This window comes from Heliangelus exortis, chromosome 15 (assembly GCF_036169615.1).
Source record: "Heliangelus exortis chromosome 15, bHelExo1.hap1, whole genome shotgun sequence".
Lineage (NCBI taxonomy): Eukaryota > Metazoa > Chordata > Aves > Apodiformes > Trochilidae > Heliangelus > Heliangelus exortis.
In genome coordinates, this window is record NC_092436.1 from 1,440,475 (window position 1) to 1,459,616 (window position 19,142).

A 19,142-nucleotide genomic window follows, 5' to 3' on the forward strand; every position below is an offset into this window, starting at 1 on the left:
GCACAGATCACCTTCCAGGGGCAATTCCATCGGCTAAGGGTGAAACGAACAGTCATTCCGGAGGGAATTTTCACCCCTTCCCATCCCTGCCCTCTCCCTCCGCGGATGCTCTTGCCCCTTCCGAGGGGGCAGGGATGCTCCAGCCCTCCGGAGAAGCCTCTCTCCCACCACCCAGCGGCCTCTCCCCTTTGAAAAGAGAGCTGAATGGGCTCGGCAGGATGGGGAGAGGAGGAGGGCTGCTTAAAATACCGCCCTACGGCGGGGGAGCGCGCCCGGGTGCGCAGGGAGCGCGCAAGGAGCGCGCCGCAGTGCGCGGCCGCACGGAGCGGGCCGCGCCGCAGGGATGCTCACCCCGCTCCTGGGTTCGGCGGGCTCCGGCTGGCTGCTGCTGGGTGAGTGCTGCCCCCAAAAAACCCTCCTGGAATTGGGGATTGAAGCCCTTTTCCCTCCCCATCCCGCTCCGTGATTCCGGGCGGCGGGCGGGGTCTCTCTCCCCCAGCTCCCGCAGGATAATGCCGGCTCCGAATCTTTTCGAAACAACCTCCAGGCTCATCGTCCCCATCCTCCTGGGCTCTGGGGTAAGGGGTATTTGAAGGTTTTTGAAGGGAAAAGGCAGGCGGGAGCGAGCAGGGCTGGGAAGGGGCCGGTGCGCTGCAGGGATGCGCTGGGAAAGCGGGACAATGAGCTGGGAGCCCTGCCAGCCCCGCGTTGCATAATTCCCCTCCCATCCTCCGGCCGGGGGGTTTGGGGCACCCTTGACCCATCTGTCAGGGTGCTGGGTGGGTGCTGAGGCTGTGAAATGGGGCGGTGGATTTGTGGGGCTGTCGAAGGGATGGGGAGGGGGCTGCTGGGTTCTATTGTTTTGTTGGGGAGGTGAGAATTGGGAGTGTGACTGAGCTGGGAAATGATTCCAAGTGGGAAATCAGAGGTGCTCTGAGGTGGTGAAGGGTTTGGCTTGGAAGGAGATGCTGTGTGGATACAAAGTGGGTCCTTGTACTGGGTGTGAAGTGGCTTTTTTGAAGGAGAGGGAGCACACAAGGTCTGTGCTGCTCCCCCTCTCCTCTGAGCAGGGCAGATTCCCAAGGGGAAGAAATACAAAAGGGAAAATTATTTTCAATGCCAGCATCTTGGCATCACAAGGTAAATATTCTGGGAGGGGGGAGGGGGGGGAGCAGCAAGACTAGAAAACCCCATTTGTAATTATCTGCCTGGGTTGGAGTACAAAAAGGGATGTTTTGCCCCTGGAAAAAAAAGTAAATAAATAAATAAATAAATAAAAAGGGGAACCTAATATTACTGGCCTGGATTTTACTTCTGAAAATATCCTGGTGACTCCCATTAAAAGGCAACGGGCTCAGAGCTGCTGAAATCAGCAGCTTGGATCAGCTGCTTTTGAGCTGTAGCAAAACTCCTGCGGTGCAAATCAGGCTTGGGGGGAATTACAGGGGTGAAGCAGAAAGCAGGACCTGGCTGGCAGGCTGCAGGCAAGTGTTTGGTACAGCATCTGGGGCCTCTGGGACTTCTCTGAGCTGTGCTACTGGAGGTACCAGGTGTGTTTATGACAGCAGGAAGGGGACATTCCCACTGGGAGCAGATCCTCTGTCCCAGCTCCTGCTCTGGGGCCTCCACCCCACAGCCTTGATCCCATCTGGGGGTGGTTGCTGCACCCAAAAACCTCTCCCTTGTGCACCCAGTTCTCCCAAAATCTGTCCCCCACTCATTTGGGTTTGGCATGGCCATGACTCCTGCCACTTTCCTGGTGTCCCCACCCCACCAGTGCTGCAAAGGAGCCCTCGTGGTGGTGCTGATTTACTGGCCAAAGGGTTCTTTGGCCTCTACAGCCTGGTGAAGCACTCTTGTTTCTTTTAAATTTGTTTTCTGGCATCATCATAAAGGTTTTGACAAGTTGAGAACAGGTCTGCAGTGCTCACCTCAGTGAAAGAATGGGAGAAGTTGGAAAGCCAGAGCTGGGTGTTTGCTGATGTGTGGATGTTCTGATGGATGCTGAGAGGGGTATAAAACAAACCCAGCAGCCAGACTGCCCTGGGGATTTGTGCTGTGGGCTGGTTTGGTTGAAAAATCACAAGGTTACACAAGGTAGACCCTCTTGCTCCTCTCCCCTTTGGGAAAACCAGGGAATAAATGCCAGAGCCTCCTCTGCTCCTTTCTTGCCCTTCAGCTTGTGGGACTGAAACCCTCCAGTCCCACCCCACAGCCAGGAGGAGGCTTTGCTCACGTAGCACCCATGTGTGGAGGCATTTCTGCCACCCTGGTGTCTCCAGAGATCCCTTCCAACCCTGATAATTCTGCATCCCTTCTCTTCCCTTCCACCTCCAAGCCCTTCTCAGTGTGTTTTGCAGAGGGAGCAGGAGGCTCATCCCAGGATGGCCCCAAACTTCTACATTCCTGCTCTGCTCTGCCCCCCAAGTCCCTGATGATGCCCTGAAATTCAGGTCTCTGGGTAAGATATTTTTTTCCTCCTGTGTCCTGGGGATGAAGCAGAACCCAAGGGTGCTGAGCCCAGCCCGTGGGGTGCTGGCTGCTGCACGAGAGGCAAAGCCTGGGTGATTTGATGAGGGATATTTTATTGCTTTTTAGTTTCCAACCCCCTCTTCCTGCTCCATTTGAACAGCTTCTAGATGCCATTGAAAAGGGAAGAATAAATGTCATGTGGATTTCCCTGTGTGCTTGCAGGGAAAGACAGGACAGGGTGGTTTTTTCTCCTCTGCTCTGGACTAATCCAGACTCAGCTGATTTGTTTCTTGTCTCCGTGCTACTATGGCTGCTAGGAATATATTCAAGTAATGAAAAGTGGAGGAAAAAAGCTTTGCAGACAGATGGTAAACTGAATTAACTGCATCCCATCCCTCCCAGAAACAGGAAAGCTGACTTGGGAGCAAGCCAGGGATTTACCTCTTGGTAGGTGCACAGGCAGCTCTTGCCCTGTTTCTTCTTGGTTTTGCTGTCTTATTTCTTCATATGAACCAAACTGCCCCTTTCACCACCCACTTCTTGATCAGAAAGGACAGCAAAAACATCTCTTAATAGAATTTTTATTTTTAAGTGCTCTGCGTGTGTCCTTTGGGCCTGGATCAATAAGAGAAATGAGTTTCTTCCATCATTGCTATTTCTGCCTCCTGTGCAGCCAAAGCCCTGCAGATCCCTGGCACCTGGGTCCCAGCTGTCCCTGCAGGGTTGAGGTTGCCAGAACCTCCCAGGAGGGCAACTCCAGGGCCCTTCTGGAGAAGACATCCATGTCCAAACTCCTTCAGCCTCTCTCCTCCTCTCCCTCCAAACAGGAGAATTCCCAATGCTTCCCAACCCGGGTTCCCTCTTACCCTGGCAGCCAAGCAAAGGTGGTGGAGTGGGATGTACTGGAGAGCAAGTGCCTTTTAAATATGGATAAATCTGCTTGAAATGTAGCTGTAAAACCCCTGAAACCCCAGGGGGAGCCCTCAGGCTCCTTCCTGCTCAATCCTACACTTATTCTGTGAGCCCCACCTGGCTCTCAGGGGTTTTTTCTTCCCAGACTCGATGATTCAGAGTCTTTGAAAATCCTTTTTTTTTTTTTTTTTTTGAGACTCCAGGGAGCATTGATCCTGCACTCTGTGATACAGGTGGATGTTTTGCTGGGCTGGGATTGATTGGCCATGGAGTGCAGTGATGGCAAATCATTTACTGGGGCAAATCTTCCTCTTGCTGGAAACGTGGTCTTGGATTCTCCGGGGTGACCTGGAATGATGGGGAGCTGGGAGGCCAAGGCAGGGAGAGGACTCTGGAGGTTTTGTCTGATTCCTTACGTTCTGTATGTAGATAAAATGATCAATATTTCCCCTTTGTGCAGGCTGAGTTCAGGGCAGGCTTTGGCAAGCTGGGTGAGTAGAGTTAAATAAAGTTTGGGCTGGATGATCTTGCAGGGCTTTTCCAACCTGAACGTTTCTCCAAGCTCAACAAAACCCAAGTATTGCACTTGCTGTCCCAGGAGCTCCCCCCACAAGCCACAAAAGGTGCTTTTTGGTGTTGTCCCACCACGTGTAGAACAGGGAGGGAAAGATGGTTACTCCAACCACCTCATCCCAGCCGTTTGCCTTTGTGCCACAGGAAGAAAGTGTCAAAAAAAAAAAAAACCCCAAAAAACCAAATTAAAGTATCATTCAATGGAAATCACCACCTCATTAGGAAACCCCCCAGTCAAGGGAGGAAAAATCTTGCCTTTTAGAGCTGTGTGTGGCAAGGCTGCAGCTCACATTTCCATTTGCTCAAGCCTGTGTGTGGCTGCTGTGGTGTAGATGCAATCTCAGGAGCACCACGTGGCAGCTGGAACCAGCAATTTCCACTCCCCCACTATGAAATAATGCTGCAAAACCAGTGCCAGCTGGGGGAGGCCGAGGGGAACCAGAGGGACTTGGGTTTTGTTGTGTGGCTTTGCTTGCTGAGGTCAACTTAGAGCCCAGGGTTCTGTCCGAGGGGTCAGATGCTGGGTGATCTAGAAAAAAAAAAAATAAATTAAAACCACCAAAAAAGCCAGAGAAGGGTCTTTTATCTGGTGTTGCCTCTGGGTGGAGGTGGTTTCACCTCTAAGCCCATCGACCAGTGGCCAAACCAGGCACCAGCTGAGATCTGCAGCCTGAAGGCTCCTGGGTTTTCCTAAACTGGGATTCAGTTTGGGTTTGGGTTATTTCTTTTCCAAGGGCAAGTCTGAGCTGGTCAGCACAGGAACCAGCCCTGAGATTGTGAAGTTTAATTTGACTTCTTCCTCTTTTTTTTCTTTGGAAAAGACTCTAGAAAAAGAGGAAACCATTCTGGTGTTGATTTGGTTGGAATGTCCATGAGCTAAGCCAAACCTGCCCTGAAATGACAGAAGATGCTGCAGAGTTAAATCTTTCCTAGTGATAAGAGTATTTAGGTAGAAAAAGTGGAAAGAACATTATTTAGAGCTTGTGTCGAGATTGAGGAGGGAAAAAAAAAAAAGAAATATATTCAAGTCCTTCTTGAAACCTTCAGAATATTTTATTCCACCTCTCCAGTCCAGTTCAAGTTTAGGTAAAACCATCCTCCAGAATTCCAGGTGCCCTCCTTCAGTATAATTTTATTTCCCTCTTTTCCTTCTGGTTTTATTTTGCTTGAAAAGGGTTTTGTTGGTTTTTATTCTTTTTTTTTTTTTTTTTTTTTTTTTTTTCCTGTGCCGGCGGGGCTCAGACTCCTCTCCCCCCCCACCCTCGGCCCGACAATATCCCGGCAGCTGAGAGGCTGCTGAGGGTGGTGTGATGCTCTGACCTGCCAACAACAATCCAGGGCTGTGTTTCCTTTCGGAGGAGAGAAGAAAAAAAAAAAAAAAAAAAGACATTTGCATATCCTCTATTCACTTGATTTGGTTAAACGCATTTGAAAAGGGAAAAGCTTTGGGTCATTGAGACTGAAGAATGAGGCTGTCTGAGACCCTCCCCCTCCCCGCCTTAACTCTTTAAAACCTCCAGTGGCTTGGAGAGAAATGTCTTAAAACGTCCAGAAAATGAGGATGTAAAGGTTGGGGTTGTTTGGGGTTGTTTTGGGGGGAAAAAGAGGGTGGAGATGTGGAAAAGTCTGAGAGTAAGGAGGCAGCGGGAAGGTGCGAGGTGCCCCCGGACTGGTAACTCGGTCCTGGGAGATTTTTGGGGTGTTTGGAAAATTCTTTATGGGCTGAAATAGCTTGGTGAGGACTTGAAATTATCTGTGGAAAGTAAGAGAGCAAAAGCAAGAGACAGTAGTGCCGGGCAGGGGGTGAAATGGGGAAGAAAACCACAAATAACCCGATTGCTGCTGAAATTAACAGAATACAAATAATCACAAAAAGCAACCCAGACAAAGTAAAGCAGCAGCAAAGATCCTGCGACCTAAACTCGAGTGTTTAAAACCATTCAGACAGTGTAGCCCCTTGCTACGGCTGTGGGAATAAAGGAAAGTCTCAGGGAAGGGTTTAACACCCAGGATTTCAGGACACCTCCAATCACAGCCCTTCCATTGCCCATGGTGCTAATCCTCCTTTTTTCCTCCTCATTTTCCAGCATTTGCCGGGCTCTCCCTGCCAGGCTTAGGGAGCAAATGTGGGTGGTGGGTGGGATGGGAGCCCCTTGGACCCCTGGGTGCACCCTCCCTGCTCAGCTTGGAAAGGGAGGTGGGATTTTGGGATGATGCCTGAAACTCCTCTGGGGGTGACAGCTGGGAAGAGATGAGCAAGCACTAAACTCATCCTGGTGGGTTTATTTTTGGTCCTTTGCTTTGGCATCCCTGTGGTGTAAGGAAATGGAGAGCTTGGGGGGAGAGGAGCACTTGCCTGGTAGCCTCAGGTGAGTGGTTCTGATTATTGAATTAATCCTCTTTTTATCCAGCAGTGATTCCTTCCTGCTCCTCTTTGGAAGTGGTCACAGATAAATGCTGGTCACAGATAAATAATATTGATTTATTGTATAAATCAATACAAGCAGAATAGCTGACCAAAAGACACAGAAAAAAAAAAAAATAAATATATATATATAAATATATCTCCTGTTAAAAAGGAATACAAGGGGCTAAAGTTCTTCCATCTCTTACAGGACTTTTTGATTATTTTAATCTGTGGCTCTTTTTTATTTCTACTTGGGATGGATTGTTCCAGGGATGGGCCTTGAGGGAACACAGAGATCCAGATTTCTGTTCAGGAACTGAAGCTGTTGCCCTGCTTTTATGGGAATGTCCTGCAAGACCAAGCAGCACTTTTTACTGATTTTCCTTCAGAATTCAGCAGCTCTGTGCAGGAACCTGCAGCTGTGTGGGGTGACAGGAGCCTGAGGAGCAGCTCAGAGCCTGGGGTGTTTCCTGGTGGCTCAGCATCCTCCTGGCTAGAAGAACCATTCTGCTTAAAATTAAACCTTCATCTGTATTTCTCCTTAATTTGGAGAAAGCCTAAAGAAATCCAAAAGGTTCCTCCCTCTTTTGGCTCCCCCTCTTTGATCCTGTGTGTGACTGAGCATTCAAAGCTCTGTGACTTACTGATACAACCTATATATATATATATTTTTTTTTTTTTTTTTTTCCTTCCTGGACAGGTGAGGTCTCAGCCAAACCCTATAAAAGTCCTTTGAAGTCTTTCCATTGATTTTATGGGTAGTTGGGTCTCACTGGGCTTTACCCTGGCAGCACAAAGGGTGAAATCTTCTTTTCTTTGTACTTGGAGAGTTATCATCACCCCTAGCAACGTGGGGCAGAAGTCACTTGGATCCTGGTTGGGAAAGGGCTTTGTGGAGTTTCCTCTTGCCTTGCCCAGATCCTGGATGCTCAGCAGCTCCAGGCTCAGCCCCAGGAGCCCTCAGAGCTCACACAGGAGCATCTTACCCAGCCCTCAACTCTCCTCTGGAGTTCCAGTGCTGGAGGCTCCTTCTGGAGCAAACCCTGCTGCTGGTGAGCTGCTTGGTTTTCCATGGATTCCTGGCCAGGAGAGGAGGTTGGTTTCTCCTAAACCCCCCTCCTGATTGCTCTGCAAATCACCTCCCAGGAAATGCAGGGGCACTGAGGAAGCTTTTATTCTGTGTATTACTTAGAGTGCACTTATCACCATCTTCCCTTAAGGCAGGAAGCATAAATCCCATTTTCTCCCTCGGTTCCGCCTCATTTTTGAGACGGATTTGGTTGTTGCAGCAAACAAGTCCTTGTGCTGCCTCGATGTCAACAAAAGCAAAGCCAAAGGGAGGGAAAAACTGCTCAGGGGAGGTGGAAAAGTCTGGAGCTGTCCTGGAAGAAGAGTTGAAGTGAAGCCCCCCACTTCTACTGGGGGTTTAGTGCCCACTGGGGGGGTCAGGGGGTACCAGAGCTCCCTTTACCAAGAGGAGGTGGAAAGCAGAACCCTTGGAAATCAACACCAGCCTAGGAACTGGGTTGTGATCCCAGCAAATCAGGATTCCCATGGAGCATCCACCACCACCAGGGGGGTCACAGGCTGGAAGGGTTTCCTGGCAAGCTTTGGCTCCTAAGGAACAAAAGTGGAAAGAACTGGGGGTGATGAATATCCCTGAGGTGGCATCCCCCCAGGGATGCTGATGGATGAACCCCTGCAGACCAGGGGGCCCTGGGGAATGTTCTGAGTTAAGCCTGAGGGCAGAACACCCTGAGCTGAGCCTGCTGGTGATGTTTGAGAAGCTCACCTGAAATCTCCTTGAACCTCTGGCCCTCCTCACTCAAGGAGAACTCTTGGAGAACTCCCCCTGACTTCACAAAATCCCAAGTATAATTCAGGACAGGTCAGTGAGGATAAATGTCTTAGCCAGACCTCTCAAATCTTAAATGTTAATAATTTTACCACCAGAAATTAATTTTTTCCTTTTTTTTTTTTTTTTTTTTCCCCTGTGTGTGTTATTATGAGCGTGAACTGTGTTTGGCTCAAATGCCAGGTTTTATTTCTTTGCTCCTAACACACGTAACAATGCGAGGATGGTGTTGGCAATAGTTAATTCTCTTCCAGGTTTATTAAGTCAGATAATTTACACTCTCTACTCCGGATATAAAGTCTTTAATTGAGCAGCCTGGGACTGGCACTGCCGACTTGCTCAGCTTCCTTTTCTGACGACTTTTCCCTAAGGAAAAAAAAAAAAAAAAAATAAAATTAAAGCCACGGTGTCGTTCGCCTGAAACCCAGCGTTTGCGGGAAGGCTTTGCAGATTAAAATCCACAAGCCTCCAGCCTGTCAGGAGCCTCCGAGATGTGCCAAACCCAGGGAATATTCCTTGCAGGAGGAGCAGGAGGAGGAGGAGGGGAGGGATAAAGCTCCTCCCGGTGGGAGCTGGAGCCTCCAGAGCCTCAAGGGTTACACCGGGGCAGTGCTGCTGCTGCTGTGCTAATACAGCCTAAGCTGATATTAGCCAAGCTTAACTTCTTTCAGCAGTTTGCAGATGGGAAAAGGGGGTGGGACGTCCTGAAGTCAGCAGTTCTTCAACAAGTCCGGGAGCTGCAGCAGCTCCGGCTGCCGGAGCCCCCGCCAGGAGCTGATGCGGGCGAAGGGAGGGGGAAAAGGGGGTCCCCGAGGCTGGTAAGTCCGTGGTTGGTTTTTTTTAAATTTATTTATCATTGGGATGTTGGTAAGGAACCCCTGGGAGGGGGCTTTGGACGGGGGTATTCACCCAACCCCCCGTTCTGCAGCGCTGGGCTTGCGGGATGCCGAGCACAACAAAGCCGCAAAAATAAAAATAATAAAAAAAAGAAATAAAAGGAGGGGGGTGGGAGAACCATCCGTAGAGACAGATCCCCCCTAGACGTGCAGAGGGACCCCCCCTGAGGGTCGTGGTGGTCCGGGCTGTGTTTTTTGGGGGGCTGTGATGTTTGGGGGGGAAGGGCAAACCTCCAGGAGGAGTTTGTGGCTTTCGCAGTTTCCTGTTGTTTCAGATGTTTCCAACAGTTCTTGTGGTTTGGGAGGGTTTTTTGGCGTTTTTTTTCGTGTTTTGTTTTGTTTTTTTATGGTGGGATCTCCAGCCGGAGATCCCAGGGTTGGAGGGGCCCGGTCCAGCTCCCAAACTTAGGGGAACCCCCCCCATCCTAACACGGGCACCCCTGTGACAGCAGCTCCGGGGACAAAGGGACTTGGGCTGCAGGGGGGTTGGGGGTGCCCCAAGAGGACTCAGCTGGTTTGGGTTTCATTCCCCTCGTGTCTCAGGGTGGGTTTCCCACGGCAGGAGCTGTGCAGAGCCCGGGAAACTCGTGTCACTTGTGGTTGGCCCCCGGGAGGTTTCTGGGCTTTCTGGGCTAAGGGGTTTTCGACTTCAAGGTCGGCTCCCGGTGATGGACGTGTCTGTCTGTGTCATCTCGGAATGCTTGGGTGCACGTGGCCTTTCCCAAAACTCTGGGGCCATGGAAGTTTTCCTGGCACTCGGTGTCCCCCGGGTGTTGTGGCTCCTGAGCAGAAGCTGGGGATTCCCACCACCTTCCACCTGGGAAGAGCCCAACAGTTCCTGGGGTGCAAACCCTGGTGGGGATGTACCCCGGGTGTCAGGCACACAAAGGGAGAACCCTCATTTTTAGGGGAATTCCTTATTTTAATATTATTAATTATTATTATTTTATTATGAAATATTATTATATTATGAAATGCCCACTCTGGGCACCAAGAGGGAATTCTTGCTGTGTCGGGCATCCCCATCTCTGGTGTGCCCCATCCTTTGGTGTCTTGGGGGGGGGATCAGGCTGACTTGGGGAGGTTGCTGGGGGGTTCCTGGGGTGTCCGGTGGAACCAGCAGAACCCACCTCTAGTTCTTTGCTGGGGGTGAGCATCCCCGGGCTGGTTTGAGTGGCTTCACGTGCGAGAGAAGTTCTGTTCCTTTAAAAGCCCTGAGGGGTGGTGGTTGGGGGGGTGGGAGGGGGATGTTCTCTGCACAGAAAATACAGGGAGATTATTTTGAGAAGCTCTGGCTGTTGGCGGGCACCCTGGTTGGGTGATGACCTGAGGCTCTGGCCTGATGCCCAGGGCAGGTTCAGGCAGCGGGTAGGGCTGCCTGTCCCCTCTGACCTGCAAGCAGGAGGAAGGATTATGCTTCCCCTCGGCTCTTTTTGGCACCGCCGCCTTCTTAACCCTTCTTTCCTTGCTCCTTTTACTGCGTTGCGAAGTTGCCAAATCGGCCCCGAGCAGTTTTTTCAGTGCTGCCTTCAGTTTGTTTTGGGATGATGCCCGGGGCTGGGCAGGCTGTCAGGTTGTACTTGGAGAGGGGTTGGGTAAAACCCTGCTCTCTCCAGGTGTACTCACACCTTAGGGGGGTGAGAACCTCAGCTCCATCCCACCTGCATGCACAGGGCCCTTCAGAACAGCTCTGCAGCTTGCAGGGCACTTGACTGGTAATTAACATGGTCTAATTATAGCCAGCTTGCTGGGAGTGGAGGGTACAAGTGTTTATTCTGCAAGTTTTTATGCTTATTATATTTTATTTGTCTTATTTCTTTCTCTTTTCTTGTGTTCATTGATTATTTTCTTGTGTCTGGGAAAGAAAAAGCCCAGGTACCAGTGTAGGTTGGGGACTGAGCTGTTGGAGAGCAGAGAAAAGGGAAAAGGGAAGGGGAAGGGGAAGGGAAAAGGGAGGAGAAAGGGAAGGGGAAGGGAAAAAGGGAGGAGAAAGGGAAGGGGAAGGGAAAAAGGAAGGGGAAGGGAAAAAGGAAAGGGAAGGGAAAAGGGAAGAGGAAGGGAAAAGGGAAAAGGGAAGAGGAAGGGAAAAGGGAAGAGGAAGGGAAAAGGGAAGAGGAAGGGAAAAGGGAAAAGGGAAGAGGAAGGGAAAAGGGAAAAGGGAAGAGGAAGGGAAAAGGGAAGAGGAAGGGAAAAGGGAAAAGGGAAGAGGAAGGGAAAAGGGAAAAGGGAAGAGGAAGGGAAAAGGGAAAAGGGAAGAGGAAGGGAAAAGGGAAGAGGAAGGGAAAAGGGAAAAGGGAAGAGGAAGGGAAAAGGGAAGAGGAAGGGAAAAGGGAAGAGGAAGGGAAAAGGGAGGAGAAAGGGAAGGGGAAGAGGAAGGGAAAAGAAAAGGGGAAGGGAAAGGGAGAAGGGGAAGGGAAAGGGGCAGCGAAAGGGAAGGGGGTGCTGGTGGATGGGAGGATGACCATGAGCCAACCCTGTGTCCTTGTGGCCAAGAAGGCCAATGGCATCTGGACCAAAAAGTGACCCCTGAGTTCTGGGTGTCCCCAGAAACCTGGCTCTGCTGAGAGGTTTGCTCTTGGTAAAGGAAAGAGAGGGAATAAAAAAAAAATTGGGACAATGAAATGGGAATTAGCAAGGTCTGGAGCTGGGTGCTGCAGTTGGAAGCCCCTTTCTATCCCCCACCATGTGGGGCTCTGCACCTCTGCATCCCCCAGCAACATCCCCCAGGTTCCTGGGGTTCTCAGTTGGCTTCTGCAGACAATATTAAGGTTGGTTTAAATCCAATTTGAAAGGAAGTCCAGCCTGGGCCTGAAAACAAGCCATCCAGCTCTTTGCAGAGCACCTTCCTTCACCTTCCTGCTCCCCACAGCTGGCTCTCAGGGATGCAGCTGCCTTTTCCCTCTCCATTCAGGGCTCCTCTTTGTACTCTGCCCCAGATAACTTATTTTTGTGCCATTATTTCAGCTGTTTGTTTGCTGCCTGTGGGGTGGCATTCAAGAACCATATAATATATAGGACAACCAACCATCAAAGTCATGCAAAAAAAAAAAAAAAAAACAAAACATCCAAACCCCCAACAAAACCCTTTCTTCACCAGAACTGAGATTTAAGGGTGCTTTGCTTCCAGGGCTCAACCCCAGCCCTGGGAAGAGCAGCAAGGTGGGGACAGAAGCCACAGAGAAGCTCTGTCCCAGCAGAGCTGCAGGCAAGAAGAGCAAAGAGCCAAAAAAAAAAAGCCCCCAACTCTGGATTTTTGGGCTTTCTGCTGGTTCTGGTGTAGCTGGGAGGAACTGGCTGAGCACAGGGATGTGACAGTGGCTGCAAAACCATCCCAGGTGGGTTTGGCCATCTGAGCTTCAGCCCCTGCAGCCACAGGCTTGAGGTTTTTGGCTTGGTGAAGGAAACCTTGGGAGTGTTTGGTCAGATGCTGGTGCTGGGTAAGGTTTTGAGGACATTTCAGCAGTTAAAGGAGTTTTTTCATCACTGTTCTTTATGTACTTGATAGAGTCCAGAGATGAGATGAGAGAGCTCTGAGCTGTTGAGCTTTTTGTTGTTCTTCTTGTGGTTTTTTCCTTCTTTTTCTAGTAGGAAAATGAAAATATCTGCATGGGCTTCCTCCTGTCCAAGTGGCAGATTGGGCCCAGGATCTGTCTCAGCTTCCCTGCACACAGGAGTCACAGTGACTTCAGAGTCCTGCTGTGCTGAGCTGCTCAGGGCTGTGAAAAAAAAGGGATTTTTTGGGTTGGTTGGCAGCTCTGAGCTGTGCCCCAGCCTGGAGGAGGTGTGGGACCTCAGGGGGAAGTTTTCCTTGGGCATCAGCAGCTGAAGAGGTGGACCCGAGGCAGAGGGATGAGGATGAGGAGGCAGCAGGGCTCCCAGCACGGGGCATTTTCCACCAGGGTGGTGGATTTTGCTCTCTGAAGCATTACAAGGGTAAAAAGTAAGATCTTTGCACAGCCACTGAATTATTTATTGCATAATTTCTCTTGGCAAGGGCCTGGTATGCTGTAGATACTTTAGATACTTTAAATACATTTTGTTTATGTGCAATTACCGTGCCCTTGCTGTAAAATTGGACTTTCAGGACATTGAGCTCCTTGTTAGTGGTGTTGGGTTGGGTTGGTTTTTTTTGGGTTTTTTTTTTTTTTTTTTCCCCTTTTTAGTGGATGCCTGCAAAGATCTTGTGTCTTGCAAATGCATTTCCTTGCAAATGCCTGTCTGGGCAGTGAGGAGAAGGAGGCCAGTGCTGCTGCTCTGGGTTGCTTGGAGATTCCCATCCTTTGTCTGTGCCCACTGGGCTCTGCCACCAGCTCCAGCCCTGAAAACCACTGGTGGCACAAGTGTCAATCATCAGTTGCCCAAAGTAGGGGGAAATTTATGTCTTTTTATATATATATATATAAAAATATGCCCACTCACACACAAGCTTTGAGCACCCTGGGTTAGTGGGAGCTGCCCCTGCCCACGGGGGTTGGAGCTGGGTGGTTTTCCAACCCAAACCCTTCTGTGATTCTCCATACATTGCCACAAGCAGATATATAATTCTAGGTGTATATAAAATGCTACCAAATCTTTGTATTTGAGATAATTTTTTTTTTGCACCAGGTATTTTTCTGCTTAAAAAAAAAAAAATAAAAATAACAGCATCCCATCACTGGGGCAGATTTATCCCACAGGCTGAACTGGTGGCTTCTGTTTGTCCCCATCCTTTCCTCAGGGGACCCAGGGCTTGTGTGAAACCCCTGCCAGCTCCTTGCTGTGAACTTTATTCACCTTCTTCTCCTCCAGCAGATCAAAGAGGCTTGACCTGGATAGAAAGCCTTTTTCCATGGGGGATAACTGGGCCGTGGTGAGCGGGGAGGTGAGGTTTGTCCGGGGGGGGCACAGTCCCTGCTGGCTCTGCCAAGCCCCATGGCTGCTTCCCAGACCCCAAAAAACCCCCAGTCTGGGGGGCTCTGAGCCCCTGGCTGGCATGACAGCACTTTGAGTAAGGGGTTTAAGGAGCACTGAGACCTTGTGCTTTGGTAGTTTTGGTGGTGAGCATCCCCTTGGACAGATGGGATGGGTGTGATTCCCAAAGGAAGGGGAGAAGGAGATTTTTTCATGGGTAAAACCAAAATAAAAAAACAGATAAGCTGCTTTTTGTTGCATTGCTTGCCCAGTGGCAGCTTCCTTGCAGGTGCTGTGTGCCTTTTCCCCCTTGTGCCTTACCTATGCAAATAGATTTCCCAGAGAAAATAGGAATTTTGCATCTGTCTCTTATGTTGTCTGAGTCCTCATCACTGAATCCCAGCCTGGTTTGGGTTGGAAGGGACATTAAAAACCATCCAGTCCCAACCCCCTGCCATGGGCAGGGACATCTCCCACCAGACCAGGCTGCTCCAACCTGGCCTTGAACTTTTCCAGGGATGAATACTGGCATAATAATCAAAAAAATGCAATTTTTTTTTTCAAAATGGGCTCCTTTTTATTTTTTTTTTCCCCCTCTCACTGGGTTATAATGAAACCATAGTCAATGAGGACTAACACCTTTGCTGTCCTTCTGAAATGAAATAATATGATTTGAGTCTGCAGAGAATGGTGTAATCTTAGTGAAAAGCAGTGATTGTGGTGTTGCACTTGGGAGTTAATTATTTCACTCACAGTGAGGAAGATGCAGCACAGGCCAGAATTTGCTCTGGTCTGGTTTTGGTGGGCAGGGGGTATTTTTATTTATTTTTTTCCAATGAAAACCACACTCTTGATGAAAATATACTGTCCCCAAACTGAAAGCAGTGACACCTCATGCAAGTTCATGGCAGTGGGAGAGCCATTAAACGGGGAAATGGGCTACAGCCAAGCCTGTTCTTTTATGGGAGCAAAAGCAAGTAAAGTTTAAGAAAGTTTTAAGTAGTATTAGCTTTGGCTTGGTCAGTAATCCCCAAAATTGCTGGATCCCAAGTAGCTGCAGCTGATTAATCTCTGCAGGACACAGAAGTTCTCAGTATGCACAGGGAAGTGAGTGTGAGATGGGTCAGGGCTGCAGGGGACGTGGGTGAGGTAATGATGTATTTTGGGGCATGGTTGCAGGGAGATGTTTTTATACCTCAATTCCTCCTGGAGGCCAAGAAGCAGAGAGGAGTCCTGCAAAAGTGGGTGAGCCCAGGATCACTTGTCCTGGGCTTTGTTTTGGGGCATTTCACTGGATTTTTGGGGCTCTTCACTGGATTTCTGTGACATCGATTCTTTATTTTCCCTTCATGTTTCTCACCCCCTTTGCTCCTTCTCAAGCAGCCTGTAGGACTTTCTGTCTCACTGCAACCCTTCTGTAGGGTTTTCAGGAGCAATCTGTAGTGATCAATAAGTATATAAAGCCTGGAAAAGTCATAATAATATTTGTAGCCTGCAAGCAATACCCCAAATCCCCCAGCTCTGCACACATGGTTACAGCAGCCTCTGGGCACGTGTTTTCCAGCAGCAGGTTAATCATGGCAATAGCTTGGATTTAAATTAGCAAATGGGTTCCCAGGATGCAGCCCAAGTGATGCCAGCTGGTTTGCTGTGAATTCTTGTGCTGTTTTACCCTCTGGAAACAGAGACTTTCATGGAGTGATGATCCACAAGGTGATCCAAACATCTCAAAGTCGTTGGAGCCTTGTGTGCAGGGCACTGCCAGCCTGCTTGCCTTCTGCAGGGGGAAGATGGTCCAAACTTTACTGGGTCCTTCCTTGTGCAGAGCTTCTGGCACTTATTTTGGGAAAACAATTAGAAATCTCCAAGCCCTGGGGTCTGTGGTGCTGAATGTGAGAGAAGAAGCAGCTCGGAAAGCTCACGCTGTTTTCGCTTGTGCAAAACCCCTCTAAATCTCCCTCTCTGGATTGAGATGTTTGAGCTCCTGTAAATTCTGTTTCCTCAGGGAAATGAGTGAGCAGGCAGTGCTGTAGCCAAGGACACCAAGATACTCCTGCTGGCTGTGGCTCTGCAGGCTCCCAGCCATCCCTGTCAGCTGGCTGCAGTTCCTCCTTCATTGCAGCACAGAGTTAATTCTCTCAGACATACTGAAAAGCTGCTTGTTTGATTTGGGGTTAGTGCTACCAAGTCCAATGTAAATAGCTTTTTTTTTTTTGCTTTTTTTTTTTTTTTTTTGCTTTTTTGTGCTGGCATATAGGGATGGTAATGAGACACTTCACCCAGTTTCCAACATAAAATAAATCACCTGCCTCTTCCCGGCCCCGCAGTGAATGTGTGGGGGAAGAAAAAAGCATCCAAAAAGTTCTGCTCCTTCCCCAGTGGGCGCTGATGTAATGGTAGGAAGGATGTGATTGCATGGCTGCACAGGACAGGGGACAATTTTAATTGCATTATGCACAGACCAGTAGATTAAGGCTGTTCCCACACTGGTTTGTGTCACTAAAACTCCCATCGGCTGCCCGGGTGTTCCAGAATCACTTCCAGCAAGGGGAAAAAGAAAAAAAAAAAAAAAAAGATCAAAACCCAATTGCACAATAAGGCTGTTTAGAACTAGGAAAAGAATTCTCTAAGAGTTGTCCCTGTGGGGATGGCTTGGGGGGGGTTACAGCCCAGGGGTGGGACACTGCTTTGGTGATGGGAATGGGTGTCTGCAGGCAAGGGAGGAGCAGCACCCCTGGGGCAGGAGGGTGCTGGGGTGTCTGAACCCTCCCAAACACACCTGGGCCCTTTTCCTGGCCAGCTTCCCAAGGCAGGTGTGCTGCCTCCAGCAGATCAAGTAGGGGCTCATCAGGAATCCTGCTGGGATGCAAAAAAAAAAAAAAAGAAAAAAAAATCAAGATTAACAGTTGCAGATGAGCTTTGCTGTGCCAAAACCCAAAAGCCATCAGAAAAGGGTGTGTGTGTGGGGGGGAAGTCAGTGACTGAAGTTACAGGTCTTGGGATGAATAAGAGGATTCCAAGGTGCTGGGAACTTCTCTTGGCTGGGTGAGCTGACTCCAGAGGATGGGATCTGGTTCTCAATGTGTGTGTTTAGTCTTTGTTGAACTTGGATTATTAAGTGAAAGTGGGAAAACAGAAGCAGAGGTGTTGGTGAAGTTTCTCCTCAGCCTAGGGATCCAGGCACACTTTTCACTGCACTAAACTGATGGCTGCTTCCTTCCAAGTGTGTTTTCTGATATTATTTGCCATAACTGACATCTCTATCATCACTGTGGCATCCCCTGAGGTGCCCTGTGGTGTACTCGAGGTGGATCACTACCAGAAAGTACTTAACATCCTTTTTTACTTAATGGCAAAGGATCTGAGAGGTTCCTGTGGCTGTGGAGTCTGTGAGGATTTTTTGAAGTTCACTGTGGAAAGGGGCCAGCAGCTTTGCCTGGGCTGGGAAAAGTTAATTTCTCTCTTCCAGTCATACTTATTTAATCCAGCTGATGTGATTTATGAATAAAGGATTCAGGCAACTGTTCCAGGGTATAATCTGCTGCCTGACAAAAACTTCAGGTTGGTGAGAAATAATGTCCTGAGTAGGAGTTCAGCAGGATGTGGCACAAAGGGTCAGGAATTATAAATGTTCCATGAGCATTTGAGTGAGAGAAATGTTCTGAGTTTGGGAGCAGAGGGGACAAGTGCAATTTAAGTAGCTTTATTTTATTTAAGTTTTATTTACCTCTCCCTGCAGAGGCAGATGCTGCCAAGCACCCCAGTAAGGGCAAAATGTTCCATGCAGAGCCAGGGAGAAGTGAGCCCATCACCTTCCTCAAGCCTCCCAGCACTGATCAGTGATTCTGTATCAAAGCAGCAGATTTTGGGGGGCAGATTAAAAGTGCTCTTTTGCTGTCTCTAATTTTTCCCAGCCCAGGTACTGCCTTAAATGCCACCTGACACGTGTCAGGGGGGGTGCAGAGTCAGTCAAGGTGTAATCACCCTTTCTTCATTAGCTGCCTTATAACAGGAATTTTTATTCCCTTGCTGCACAGGGTCTGACATCCAACACTTGTTCTTTTTTATTGCAACCCTGACTCTCACAACCCCACCACTGCTTTGCTGTTCCCACGAGCACCTTCCCAGTTTTCCCCTTTCTGCTTGGCTGCACAAGTGGATCCAAAACCCTGCTCACAGGCTGATGGGGAGGGACCTGGAGAATCCCAGCCTGGTTTGGGTGTGAAGGGAACTTAAAGCTCATCCAAACCCACTCCCCTGCCATGGGACATTTCCCCCCAGCCCAGGCTGCTCAGAGCCCCATCCAACCTGTCCTGGAACAGGGATGGAGCAGCCACAGCTTCTCTGGGCAACCTGGGGCAGGGTCTCACCACCCTCATAGTGAAGAATTGAATTTCTTCCTCATGTTTAACCTAAACCTCCCCCTTTTCAGCTTAAAACCATCCCCCTTGTGCCACCATTCCATTCCCAGCTTTCTTGGAGCCCTTTGAGATTTGTTGTCCAGATTCCAGTATAACCAGCAGCCCTGGCACACTGGGTGGCTGCCTTGGGTTGGACAGGCTGTGTTTTTTGGAGCAGACAGTTTTAAGTGGGACTTTAGCACAAACAGCTAATTCATCAGGAGGTGAATAGCTCCTTCTCCGAGCTCTCCTGCTTTTTGTAGTTTCCTATTAAAAGTGGGGTTAGAAAGCTGCCTTTTTTTTTTTTTTTATTGCTTGATGGGGAGAAATCAGCACCCTGTCTCAGTTTATCCTGACATCACTGTAGTTGTGCGGTCAATATTTTATCAGGCGTGGAGAATTCTTGGAAGATGCTCCAAGCTCGGGAGAAAATCACCCTAACAAAAAGTGACCCTAGGGTCCTGGGTGTCCCCAGAAACCTGGCTGCCACCACTCCCTGCTGCCACCAACACGTTGTGGGCTCACAGTGAGTGAGGTTGTTTACTCTTTGGGTTTTTTTTTTTTGTGGAGTGGTGGGGGAAATTAAAAACCACCCCTGGAGCCTTGTGCCCCCTATTCTCAAGGCAGCCCCTGGAGCTCCCTTGACACAAATACCAGGCAGAGAGGGCAGTCCTGACCTTCAGCCTCACCCAGACAGCGTTCCCAGGACAAAAAAAAAATCTGTTTAGTGTTGGTGT

General features: G+C 49.3%; 1 protein-coding gene across 5 annotated transcripts in view; it reads left to right on the forward strand.

Annotated features, from left to right (window-relative positions):
* The first annotated feature begins 268 nt into the window (after positions 1 to 268).
* Positions 269 to 19,142, forward strand: part of ACSL6 (acyl-CoA synthetase long chain family member 6) — a 49,993-nt gene continuing 31,119 nt past the window's right edge. Inside the window, exon 1 of one of the 5 annotated variants that reach the window (XM_071758323.1) lies at positions 269 to 392. In XM_071758323.1, coding sequence (XP_071614424.1) covers positions 344 to 392 — 49 coding nt within the window. In that variant the 5' untranslated portion in view covers positions 269 to 343. Of the gene's footprint in view, positions 393 to 8,739; positions 9,038 to 19,142 lie in introns of those variants that run through there. The other 4 variants (XM_071758324.1, XM_071758322.1, XM_071758326.1 and 1 more) reach the window with 4 other exon arrangements.